The sequence below is a fragment of the Petaurus breviceps genome, unplaced genomic scaffold (assembly GCF_028583685.1).
Source record: "Petaurus breviceps papuanus isolate PSGF00001 unplaced genomic scaffold, PetGlider_PUasm1.0 90778, whole genome shotgun sequence".
Taxonomy (NCBI): Eukaryota; Metazoa; Chordata; class Mammalia; order Diprotodontia; family Petauridae; genus Petaurus; species Petaurus breviceps.
The window spans coordinates 2,940,156-2,953,497 of NW_027187343.1; the positions used below are offsets into that span (position 1 = coordinate 2,940,156).

General features: G+C 39.4%; 1 protein-coding gene across 3 annotated transcripts in view; it reads left to right on the forward strand.

Annotated features, from left to right (window-relative positions):
- Nucleotides 1-13,342, forward strand: part of SMYD3 (SET and MYND domain containing 3) — a 1,085,127-nt gene that overhangs the window by 353,628 nt on the left and 718,157 nt on the right. The window contains exon 1 of one of the 3 annotated variants that reach the window (XM_069069140.1): nucleotides 11,230-11,400. The exons of the other annotated variants lie outside the window; for them this stretch is intronic. Coding sequence (XP_068925241.1) covers nucleotides 11,365-11,400 — 36 coding nt within the window. The 5' untranslated portion in view covers nucleotides 11,230-11,364. Of the gene's footprint in view, nucleotides 1-11,229; nucleotides 11,401-13,342 lie in introns of those variants that run through there. 3 annotated transcript variants of the gene reach the window in all.

Consider the following 13,342-nt stretch of genomic DNA (forward strand, 5'->3'; position numbering starts at 1 on the left):
TCTTGCTCTGCTATGTCAGCACGTCCATGGGGCATGGGAGATCTTTAAATCCCATAACCCTTACATTCGGCCCCAAGATCTTTCATGTCCCTTACTTGGCAAAAATACAGTAGGAATAACTGGTGTCAACAAAATTTCACAACAATATAACAAGAATAGCACACAATAAACACAAAAAAACATATTTTAGGGTGGGGCTTGAGCACAAGCTCCCCATCATTCCCCCCACCCTGAACAAATGGGGCCCCAAAATCTTATGGTAAGGGGTGAAGATCTCTTCTTCTATGGCTACTTGCTGCTGAAATCGGATGTAGAGCTGTCCCTGTCCTTAGGGGTCCCATTTGAGAGGTCAGTTCTTAATATGCTTGATGCCAGGTCCAAGGGTGACACATCACAGTTGCAGACAGGGGGTGACATCCAGCTTAAGCTATCAGGCATCTACAGATGGAGGGTACCAAGCCTGTGTAAACAAATCTAACAAACAAGGTGAACAAACAAAAAATCAAGAACAATAACCAGACTATTGTAGCCTCACTCACGGTAGAATAAATGATTTAAGAGTACAATTTTGTAATCATCTTCTCCAGAATAAACAATAGTTACAGTGTTATCCTTCCCATATGCTATAATCTCTGCAGCCTTTGGAACATCATCTGGCTTCCGTTTTACCCATACTTTAGCTCCTGATTTTATTCTATCAGTAGAACCAAATCCTTCAGTTCCTGTGACAGATAGTGGGGCTATGTATGTACCCTTGTGGCAAGCAAGTGAAAGTATATTGTCTACCCTGCCAAGTGAAAGCGAAGTGGTCCCATTGTTTAGAGTCTATTGGGATGGTGAAGAAGGCATTTGCCAAGTCAATAACTGCATACCAAGTCCCATCATATTTCTGGATCCTTTCTATTAAGGTGATGGTATCTGGAACAGCAGCATACAAAGAAGGAGTCACCTTATTCAACTGTCTATAATCCACAGTCATTCTCCACGTCCCATCTGATTTTCTTACTGGCCAGACAGGATTATTCCATCTTGTGGTTGTAGGGACTAACACTCCTGCTTCAACATATTCCTTTATAGTAGTGGCAATTTCATCTTGCCCACCTGGCACACGATACTGTTTTAAAGTAATTACTTCAGAAGGTTCAGGTAAAGTGATTGGGTCTATTTTTAGTTTTCCTACTAAAACTGTATTAATTCCTATCTTCCTCACAGCAAATTGGTATCTTCCTTCAGGTAAATTCAGAGTCATGCCTCTCAATACATCTATTCCAATGATGTATTCAGGAATGGGTACAACAACCACAGTATATTCCTTCTTAGGTAACTGCCCAATTTTCATTGTTATTTTAACCTGTCTGGCTGATATTTCAGCGCCTCCTAGACCTGTGATGGTAATAGGAGTTCCATGTTTAAACTTATCAGGGTTTCCATAGATAAGTGTGGCCTCAGCCCCAGTATCAATCAGTGCCCTAGTCACAGTAGTTGATCCATTCTTCCAATATATTGTTAAACCAATATGGGGTCTGCAATCTCTTCTGCATATTTCTTTTATCTGGGCTGGGGCTTGGCCTATCTCCTATTCCCCCTGAAGGTGGGGCAAACTTGGATACAAAGATTCAGATCCAGAAATACCTGCAGGGGTGGTTCCTGCTTCCCTGTTCATTCTAATGCTAAGTACCTTTTCTTGGTACAGCTTATGCAGCTCTTCAGTTGGAATACCATCTATTCTTCTAAAGTCCACCCCAGCTCTTAATAGAGCAGTAAACAGTTCCCTTCTTGTGGGTCTATTTTGTCTCTGAATCCTCTGGCTGTTTACTCTTCTCTCTCGAGGCAATTTGTCTTTTTCCCATTCCCCTAAATCGCTTAATTGTGAAATCTTATCCAGCACCTCCGAAAGAGGGTGCCCTATTTCTCCAATTAAAAGAGTCAGAATTAGGTGCTTATATGCAGGAGGAGCCGTCTTCACTATGATATTTCTATGAGGAACTCCTAGGGGGGTATCATAATATGCATTTGCATCTCCAATCAGGATAGCAGTTTTCATTACCTCCTCCTTTAGTTTTCTCATACAGTCTCTAAGTGAGTACCAGGGTCTGTCTCCCCTAGGCCACATAGATTCAGTTGGATATTGCTTTTTGCAACCTTCTGCAGCTAAAGCTAGAAGACTCGTTTTGTTATTTCCTCCTTGCATATAGTGATCCCTAAAAGCCTGGTGTACAAAAGGATTCTGACTGATACTTATGAATTTTAAACAGTCCTCATTGTCCAGTGTTATTCCTCCGGCACCTTCATCAGTGATTCTTACTATCCAAGACACTAAAGACTCCCCCATTCTTTGGGTAAATCTAATCAATATATCAGTGATCTCCTGTTGAGTGAAATCCTCAATTATCTCCCTGGACTCTGTTTTGCCTCGGTGGTTCTCCTGCCTTCTTCTTCGTATGGGGAGAGCTTCTACATTAGGAGACTCCTCATATAACCTTGTTCCATTCTCCTCACACACATTCTCCTGGAAGCTGTCAGGGCAACTCTGCCCAGCCTGTACAAAAGCTGCATGCACATTCCTTCTGCTAGTTTTTTGCTTCCTTTTAGCTACATGAACAGTAGCTTGCTCCTGGACCACATGAGTCCCTCCAGTTTGCTCTTCTGAGTACTGTGACACAGAAAAATCCTCAGGCAAACCAGCTGACTCCCTAGTCATCCTAGCTCTTTCCTTCAGCAGCTTATCCCTACTTTTACACATAAGGCGATAACTTGTTAGCAGCACCCAGCCTCTCCTGCACACTCCTGCCAGTTCTTTGCCTGGTTCTATGGGTATTGCTTTCAAACATCTTTCCAAATCTCCAGGTTCTCCCTCTTTTAGCCTTGGTTCCCAGTTTTCACAGGGCCCTGTGCTTTTAGCCCATTCTCTGGCTAGAGAGGAATAAGGCAAATCCTCCCATCCTGGAATAGCCATTTCTCCCTCTAAAGCCCCACTGCTTCCAAATAGAGGCCTGACATTTTGTGATCCCATCCTGGTCGCCAAATGTATCAGCAATGCCATATTCACAATGCCTATAGAGATTACAAATATGCTGATATAATTATCCATCACAAAATACGTCAGGTTGGCCATTTGGGGAAATAAACTAGAAAATTTATTAAGATACCAAAAGACTGAGTCCCAAAACCAGAAAGTGAAAGCCATCAGAGTAGTTATGACATTGGCACAGGTAGATAAAGTAGAAAGCACCCACATTTTCAAGCCTTTAAAACAGAACAGGCTACCTCAGGCAAAGGTCCTCCTCTCCCCACTCACAGCAACCACCCAGCGTCCTGGAAGAGCGCTCCCAGCAGCTCCGGCCCCTGGCAGTCCTTAACAGAAAGTCCTGCTCCCAGCAGCTCCGGCTGCTGGCAGTGCTCAGCAGGTCCTAACTCAAAAAAAAAAAAAAAGGCAACTGCCACCAACTGCCAACCGCAGGACCGTTAGCTCGGCTTTTTTTTTTCTCTTTTCTTGCTCTGCTATGTCAGCACGTCCATGGGGCATGGGAGATCTTTAAATCCCATAACCCTTACACCACCTAGTTGGGAACTTCTAAAGGTAATCAAGTAGAGAAGGAAGATGGTTAGATCTGTGTGAAGGTTCTATTGGAGAGGAGAGAGACCCCAAAACAGAAGACCAGGGCTTTTATAGTGGTCTAGGTAATGTGGGCCTGATCTGGGTTGATGGCTGTGTGAGTTGAGAAAAGTGAATAGATTTGTAAGCTATTTTGGAAGTAAAATTGATAGGCCTTGGCAGCTGATTAGATATGGAATGGGTAAGGGAGAGGTAATAGTCAAGGATGACCCTGTGATTAGGAACTGGGGTGGTAACTGGATATTTCTTTGCACTTATCACATTTTATCTTCTATTATTATTCATATGTATGTCTTATTCTCCTACTAGATTATATGTTCCTTAAAGGCAGGTATGACAACAGAATCACATCATATTGGCATGTAACTTATACAAATTCAATGAGAGAAAGGGGAGAGAGAAATTTAAATGTTGCCCTGATTCCCCCTACTTGTTGATAGCTATTCCACTCAAGGACCATATGGTGCATATGGTATGTCCTTGAAAGAGCTGATCTGTGCTGTTCTCTCAGTCTGCCCCAGTTTCCATGTGATTCTGAGAGTGTAGGTGTCTGAGACTGAGTCTAGAATTTCCTCTTCATCATACTCACAGGCCATTCATTCCTCTTTGGCTTGTAGAGATAAAGGAAAGAACAATCTTCCTAGTGTTTTTGATCAGATAGAAAATCCCCTTCAACTTTCTTGTGTCCTCTCACCATTGAATGAAGCAGGAAGAAGAAAAAGTTGAGAAGCTGCGTGATCACTCTCCAACATAATCACACGTATGTATGAAGTCATTTTAACAGATTCTCTCTACCCCCTAAAAAAAGCAGGGTAGCTAAGGATGTTGCCTTATTTTGTGTCCCCAATACATGGTGCATAGTAAATGCTTAATAAATATTCATTGAGGGATAACCTCTTAATTAGTCTTCCTTCCTCTAATCTCTTCCACCCATGATCTATCTGTTCAGTGCACTCTTTTTTTTTTTTAAACTAAAAGCCTACTCTGATATCTCATTTACCAAGTCTGAAAGCTACACCTAGGCTATGTATGTTGGGGGGTAGAACACACATATAAATATGTCTCTCATGGAAACTGGCCTAGCTAAAGTTCAGAGAAGTTCCCTCCTAGGTTAGACAAAGTATGATAAATGTTTTCAGCCACAGCAACTCTCAGAAACCAACTGCTGAGTCATAAAGGAGCTATGATCTATATCAATGGATGGACTACTCATATTTCTTGAGGCATTTAAGTATATTGTCTGCTTAAGAAGGTAGGGAAGTGTACAGCAGTTTTAATGATAACACCACCATCCTTTTCATGACATAAGAGTTTTCAAGGCTCTTTCACATACCTGATTTCATTTGATACTCATGGAAATTTTGTGAGGCTGGTGTGGTAGGTGGTAAGGTTTCCATTTACAAATGTGGAAATTGAGGCTCAGAGAGGTTAAGAAATTTATGCAGACCCCAGTTTTTTGGATAAGAACTCACTATTTGACAAAAACTGCTGGGAAAACTGGAATATAGTATGGCAGAAACTGGGCATAGACCATTATCTAACAGCATATACAAAAATCAAGTCTAAATGGGTGCATAATCTAGGTATAAAGTCTGATACTTTAAGCAATCTTGAAAAGCAAGGAATAGTTTACCTGTCAGATTTGTGGAGAGGGGAAGACTTTATGACCAAACAAGAATTAGAGAGCATTATAAAATGCAAAATGGAAAATTTTGATTACATTAAATTGAAAAGCTTCTGTAAAACAAAGTCAATGTAACCAAGATTAAGAGGGAAGTGGGAATTTGGGAAAGAATTTTTACAACCTATATCTCTGATAAAGGATTCATCTCTAAAATATACAGAGAATTGAGTCAAATCTATAAGAATACAAGTCCTTCCCCAATTGATAAATGGTCAAAGGATATGAACAGGCAGTTTTCAGAGGAAGAAATTAAAGATATCTATAAGCATATGAAAAAATGCTCCAAATCACTATCGATTAGAGAAATGCAAATCAAAACAACTCTGAGGTACCACATTTCACCAGTCAGATTGGCTAAGATGACAAAACAGGAAAATGACAAATGCTGGAGAGGATGTGGAAAAATTGGAACACTAATGCATTGCTTTTGGAGTTGTAAACTGATCCAACCATTCTGGAGATCAATCTGGAATTGTGCCCCAAGGGCTATAAATAATTCCATACTCTTTGATCCAGCAAAACCACTTCTAGTGTTGTATCCCAAAGAAATCATAGAAGTGGGAGGAAGACCCATATGTACAAAAATATTTATAACAGCTCTTTTTGTGAGAATTGGAAATTAAGAGGGTGCCCATCAATTGGGGAATGGCTAAACAAGTTGTGGTATATAAATATAATGGAATACTATTGTGCTATAAGAAACAAGGAGCAGATGGACTTCATATTTATCTGGAGAGGCTTACACGAACTGATGCTGAGTGAGAAGAGTAGAACCAGAAGAAATTTGTACACAATTACAGACACAACATATGTTTGATGAACAGCTTTGATAGACTGGGCTCTTCTGAGCAATGCAGGGTTTATAAGTCAACCCCAAAAGACTCATGATGGAGAGAGATGTCTGTGTCCAGAGAAAGAACTAGAAAGAACTGAATTTGAATCCAGATGGAAAGCAAAATACCTGATCTTTTTCTTTTTCTTGTTTTGTTTTTTTTTTTCCTCTTTCCCATTGCTCATTCCATCTGATACAATTCTTCTTTATAATCTGACTAATGTCTAATGTGAAAGTATTTTCAGATACTATACTTGATTGTATGCTGTCATGGGGGAGGGAGGAGAGGGAGGGAGAGAAAATTTGAAACTCAAGGAATTGTGGAACTGAATCTTGTAAACTAAAAGTAAACAAACAAATCAATAAAGACAATAAATAAATGAATGAGTAAGTAAATAAGTGAACAGATAAATGAATGAATGAATGAATGAATAAATGTGCAAAGAAAAAAAAAGAAATTTATGTAAAAATCACATAGATACTTTGTGGTAAAGCTGGAGCTAGAGCCCAAGTCTTTTGACTTCAAGTCTGTCAGTCATTGTACCATATTGTGCTCTCTTAAAAATCTTAGAAACATAAAAAAGTGATTAAAATGTCTAAAGAATTTTAAAATTAAATTTCAATGTAACCCATGGCTCAAAGACATAACTTATATGGAATACCTCAACCCATAAGTTTCCAGATGAGTGATGGATATACACATTTATCATTTATTATTGTTGTTCAGTCATTTCAGTCACATCTGACTCTTCCTTACCCCAAATGGAGTTTTCTTGCCAAAGATACTGGAGTAGTTTGCTATTTCTTCCTCCAGCTCATTTTACAGATGAGGAAACTGAGGCAAACAGAGTAAAGTGACTTGCCCAGGCTTGTGTAGCTAGTAAGTGTCTGAGGCTGGATTTGAACTCAAGTCTTCCTTTCCAGGTCTGGTGTTCTCTCCATTTATCATTTACTCACATGTTATAAATATAATGAGTTTCAAATATACAGATTATAGGGAGAAAACTGTATTTGATTATTAGTTCCAGTCAGGAAAAGAAATGCAAGCCTTAAAAAAATTAGAAACTTCCTCACGAGTTTTCTTTTCCAGTCTTGTAAGTTCCAAAATTTTTCCTGTACCTTGATAGTAATTACTTTGGTATTTTCAAAATGGGATTAGGAAGCTTTTGTAGGGTTGTCCTTACAGAGTGTGGAAGGAGGTGTATGTCCTTTTTTTATGGGTAGTTATTAGTTCAGTCATGTGGGAGAGTCATGTGGGAGGCACCATATTGTACCAGACAGAATACTGAATAGAGAGTTTGAAGATTTGAGTTCAAATCCCAGTTCTATCACTTCCTGGTTCTGGTATAATCTTGGCCAACTCATAAACTCTGGGACCTGAAGTTTCCTTACCTGTGAATAAGGAGCTACCTTCTGGGGTCTTGTGAGGACCAAATCAAATAACATATAAAACAAAATACCGTAATTGGCAGCTGTTTCACTTACAGCACAGATATGAAAAAGTTTATTGTGGATGTTAATTTCCATCCTTCTCTTAAGTATGTTAGACTAACCAAAAAAGAAGAAAAAAGATAATTCAAAGAGATGTGGACAAAGCTTTAAATGATGAGGCTCCATCATGCCAATTTGTCTGTAATAACTTGGGGGAACTAGAGAATGTTTTCATGTCATTCTCACATGGTCTCTATCTTCTTACCTACCATCGTGTGCTACTCCATATGAGGAAGTGTCAGTTGTGTGATTGATTACATTCAGAAATGATCAAAATTCAAGCATAAATTTTTATCTATAGTGTTTTTTTTTTTTAATTCTAGGAAAATTAATTCCTGTGTATTGGACTCCTTTTCTCTCTTGGGGCAGCCTATCTCATCAGTACTGATGCTCTGCCTTTAATGAGAATGTTAAACTGCTCCGTAATTCTTATTGGGCACAGGTGGTGACTTGGTCTCAAAGAAGGTGAAGGTCCTAAAGCCCTTAGGTTATTAAATTGTACCCCTCCCCCTCCCCTCTACCTAATTATTTAGCTATTTGTTACTTGCATATTGAAATGCATTTCTTTTCTATTCTGCTCAGTTGGTAGAATAAATGGCAGGCACCAGCCCTCTTCCCTTTAATGGGAAGGCACATCACCTAGAATCTTTGTCATGGATAAATCTGTCTTTGACCTCTTCCTCTCATTTGCTTAGTAGTTGGTAAGGGAAGCATTGTGATTCAGCCACAGAAGTCTGCTCTCTAATTTATTTTTTTCCAGATACAGTCCAGGCTTCATCAGCTTTTGATTGACATGGATTTTCTTTACATGCTCAGATAGTGATTGGAACTCTCTGTGACCTAGAAGCCGGCAGGCTGGGTAGGAAACCTGCTTCCCTGGGGTAAATGTATCTATCACCAATAACAAACTCCAGGCTTGACTAGAGGGCTATAAGAAAGAAAAATGGACATTTTTTTTCTCTGCTTACTGTGGGTAGATTAAGTAGACTGTTCACAAAACAGATTATGTTGTCACTTTATCAAACTGGTATATCCTGCTTCAAAGAAAACCTAATTACATAAGATCCCTAACTTATAGAACAGTTAAACCAGGGAGGTATTTGTTTGCCATAGACAAGGATCCACCACAGCATTCCTTTTAATGTTTGAGAAAAGTCTTGTTTGATTTAAAAAAAAAAAATTGATTTGTACACAGCTTTTTAGTAATAGTGCTTTGAGACTGGAATGGCTTGGTATTTTTGTTATTAGGTATGTATTCTAAGAAGTACAGAGCTTGATTTCTCCTTGGATGTACTCTCATATTATTCTCAAAGGGCCTCCTGTTTATTTATTATTATTTTACCATGAGAGCTAATGCCTGCTGTTGAAGCTGGAAGACACTTTTTCCATTTGAACTCTTAAAACCAAAAGTGAATGCCATCTTTTAGACTTATCAGGGGCCTTCTGACCTGGCTTCATTATGGATATAAATAGCCTCACCATCTGAGAGCCTGTGCTTGGACATCTGGGCTATTTATCTATCTTGGGGTGGAAGAGGACAGTGTCTAGAAAAGCAGATCACTGAGGAGTGTGGACAGAGTTTCAAGGGACAGGGTGATGGAAGTAGGTATATCTCATGGAGAAGGAGCAGCAGGGGAAGGCTTTAAGTAAGAGAGAGAGAAGACAAAACTATGGATCCATATTGTAATGTTGACTTCCATTTGAGGACCAACTTCCTCACTGATAAAATGACAAGACTGAACTGAATGACCTTCCCGTTCTCTTCTCTGTCTGACATTCTGTGATTTGATGGCTTTTAGCAAGCATAGGCTATGGCCACCTTCTTACTTTGTTCAGCTGTTGCTGACAAATGATCAGCATTTTTTATGGTGCTGTTTTTGTTGTCTTAGAAACTGAGGTGGGTACAAATGAGAGAGGGTACTGTAGACTTTCCCTCTGCTCCCTCTCAAGTTCCCTTTCTTCCACTCTCCGGCATATGCAATTATAGTGGTGACTTACAGGGCTGTGTTTTTGAGGTCATCAGTCACTCAGTACCTGGAGGTTCATAGTTCAGGTGAAGTGGCCTGTGTTTTATGGGGATCTGTCACTCTCTCCCTCTCTTTCTCTTACTCTTTTACTCTTGCGTTCTGTATTTATCTCCCCAAAGTTTAGACGTGGCATGGCTTTCAGAGAATATGTCTGTCTGCTTGGCACAGCAGCTTTTAGGATGACAGTGGCTGAGAAGTCATTAACTGGGACCTTGGCCTGACATGATATTTATCATCACGTTATTATTGGAGATGCCCATGGGGGAGTGTTTAAAAAAATAAAATGAGGTGACTATAACTTTTCACAAAATTGGAGGCATTCCTGGGAATTGGCTCACACAAAAGAATCAATCACTTTTGAAATGTCAAAATGAGGAGCCTTCAATAGGCTGGTGGTCCAGGACCTTGGTATAGAATGAAGGATGAGGGAAGGAAATGGGTATTTAACCTGAAGCAACGTAGAAACCCAGTAGGGTTAGGAGGAAAGTGAACACTTCTCAAGAAAAATGTGTAACTGAAACCTGAAACCATCATTCCTCAGATAAGTGCATGTGTTAATTTAATGAGGCACTTTAATTTGAGTTCTTCCATGCCTCATTTTTATTTCAAATCCTCTTTCTTGATATATTCTGCCTGCCTTCCACATGAATTAAGTGCATATTAAGTAGGTGAGTGACTATTATAAAAATGTCCACTCATTTCGAAACACTGCATGAAGTGCACTTACTTTGTTTTGTTCCCTGATATTTTTTCTTTTACTTATTTTTAAACTTTATTCTGTTTGAAGATGAATTTGGAGGAAAAAGTTAATATTAATGGCTTACTTTATCCCACTTAGATCGTTTTTAGTAATGTCCACATTCAAGGCCTATTTAATCAAGGCAGGATTTATGAAAATTTAAAACATTAATGATGCCTGAAAGGCATACTTCTGCACAATGGTCTAATGTATTGCCTCGTTTAATAGAAGAAATACAGAGCCTGGGTGGGTGGGGGAACCCACCTCAACATTTTGAAGAGCATTGCAAACAATCTCATTTTTGTTTTAGGTATTTAAAATGTTTCATGAATCATGTTAAGATTTCATCCATAGGAAATAGACTAATATAAAATCCAAAACACTTTTTTCCAGGGAAAGTTGGCAATAATGATGCCATATAAGAAAACATGTTAAAATTTTAATAGGCAACAGAAAATGCAGTGGACAAAGATGCAGTGAAATGTAGTGCTAAAAATGTTTCCTGTCTTTTTTTTTTAATAGCATTAGAAAATACCAAGCAACAAGATTCTTGATATACACACATAATCTCTTGTGCATATATTTTTTAGTATGCCGTGATCAACTGCCTTTATCTTTTTCATTATACCTTTCACTGTCAAACAGAATTGTGGGACATTTCAGGGATCCTGTTTCAAAATGAATGTCGCTGACTATCAAATAGCTTAAAATACAAAAATAAAGTAAGTGGTTGCAGTCCAGCATGTGCTTGCTCTCCGTCGATGTTTTCCATACTATAAATCTAATTTATAGTGGAGTGTCATCCAAAATGAAGGGGGTGGGGAGAGAGAAACATTCCAGAAAGTTAAGATTGTTTCAGACTGACATGTAGCAGCTGGCCCACAGCTCATTATCTTCAGCAAATTCTCTATTAAAGAGTCTTAGCACTAGAAACTCAAATAAATAGGGAAAAGTCCCAAGAAGACAGACCTGAAAATGGAATCCTTCCTGAAAGTGATGAATGACTTCAGGGCAAGTGTTCATGAATTTTTTATTATTTTAAGAGAATGGGGACTAGTGCTGGTCAGTGGTAGATGTCTGATGGCACTCATGGTCTCCTTTGTTCTTTGCCTGGAGGTTATTGTCTGAAGCCATGCATAGGCTGCTCTTAGGAATTCAGACTGGGGTGAGGTGGGGGAAGATGAAGATTTGCTGTCCATTCCTAATTAATTCCCTTTTATAGCGGCCCTTTAGAAAACCCTTTAACATGAGAGAAAAGTGCTTTGTGATGTCTTCTGTGTGGGAGGGTTGGGAAGAGTAAGATTTTTCTCTTCTGTTTTTTCCTTTAGTTCAACAGCATTCAAAACACATTATATGCTAGGCTTTGTGTTAGATGCCATCAGATATGTAAAAACAAGTAAGGTAAGGTTCCTATGGTTACAGAATTTACAGATTAATGCCCAAGTTAGAGGTGTGATCTCATTGATATGTATGTACCTTCCAATAATGAAGATCATAGGATCACAAATATAAGGTTGGAAGGTACCTTAGTGGTCATCTAATTTAACCCATTCAGATAGGGAAAATAAGGCATAGAGCTTTTTTTTTTTGAAAGGTCACACAGATAGCAAGTGGCAGGGCCAGGATTCAAACTCAGGTCATATGACTCTAAGCACAGCTTTCTTTCCACTACATTCTGCCTCTAACTCTATTCATACCTTCCCTGACATTATCATGAAGATACTAGTAAAACACACCTGCCTACCATGCCAGGGTTATATTCTCTCTAACTGTGCCACCTCCCTGCTTAAACAGTGCTTCCATTTACCTAGTCCATTAATCAATAAACATTTATTAAACACCTACTATATATCAGTCACTTTGCTAAGCACTGGGAATACAAATATGAAAAAGAGATAGTCCCTCACCTCAAGAAGCTTATAGTCTAAGGGACAGGCAGGTAGCACAGCGAGTAAGAGCACCAGCTCCAGTGTTGGGATGACCTGGAGATCGAATCTGGGCTCAGACACTTAGCACCCACCCAGAAACACCTGGCCGTGTAAGCTTGAGCAAGTTACTTAACCCCAATTGCGTAGGGGCAGCCAGGTGGCTCAGTGAGTAAGAGCACTGGCTCCAGTGTCAGGATGGCCTGGAGATCGAATCCCGGGCTCAGACCCTCAGCACCACATCCAGAAATAACTGGCCATGTAACCTTGAGCAAGTTACTTAACCCCGATTGCTTTAAAAAAAAAAAAAAGAAGCTTATAGTCTAATATGAGAAGACAAAAGCACAGAAGGAAGCTGAAAAGGAGGGGGGATAGGAAAGGTACTTGGTATGAATATGATGGAATCTAGTCCAAAGGAAGGTAGCCAAGTAGGAAATGAAAGAGATGGCTGTGGTAGAAGCCTTTTTAAAATGGGTGTTTGGGAGGAGTGCTCTTTCCCCCAACACTTCCTCCAGTCAGAGAGGTAGAGAATGCTGAAGATACTGATGAGATGTGAATATTGAGGCTGATGTAATCTCAAAAAATGATGAGTTTTTTGCTGATGAGGCTTTGGGGTGGGGGTGGGGGTGGGGGGGTGATGTATCCCAGTCCAAAGGAGTGTAGCTCCAAATTTTTTCCTGTTGCATTCCTACTCATCTTTGAAGGTCAACTCAAGTACTCCTTCTTCCATGAAGTATCTCCTGATCTAAACTCTGATTTGATAACCCTTTTTTGAACTTCTAGAAGAGGTTATATCTTACTTCTATACATACCATATTTCAATTTATAAGTCTATATTTTGAGTATCTCTCTTGTCTGCTTTACTGGCCATGAAGCAGCTTGAATGCAATGATCACCCCTTATTTATCTTTGTGTCTTCCTTGCATATATCACTGTGCCTTGTAAGTGCCTACTAAATAATTCAGAAACTTAATTGAATTAAACATTGTCCATCGTTCTCTGCCTAAAAAGATAAGCAGCTGTTGAGT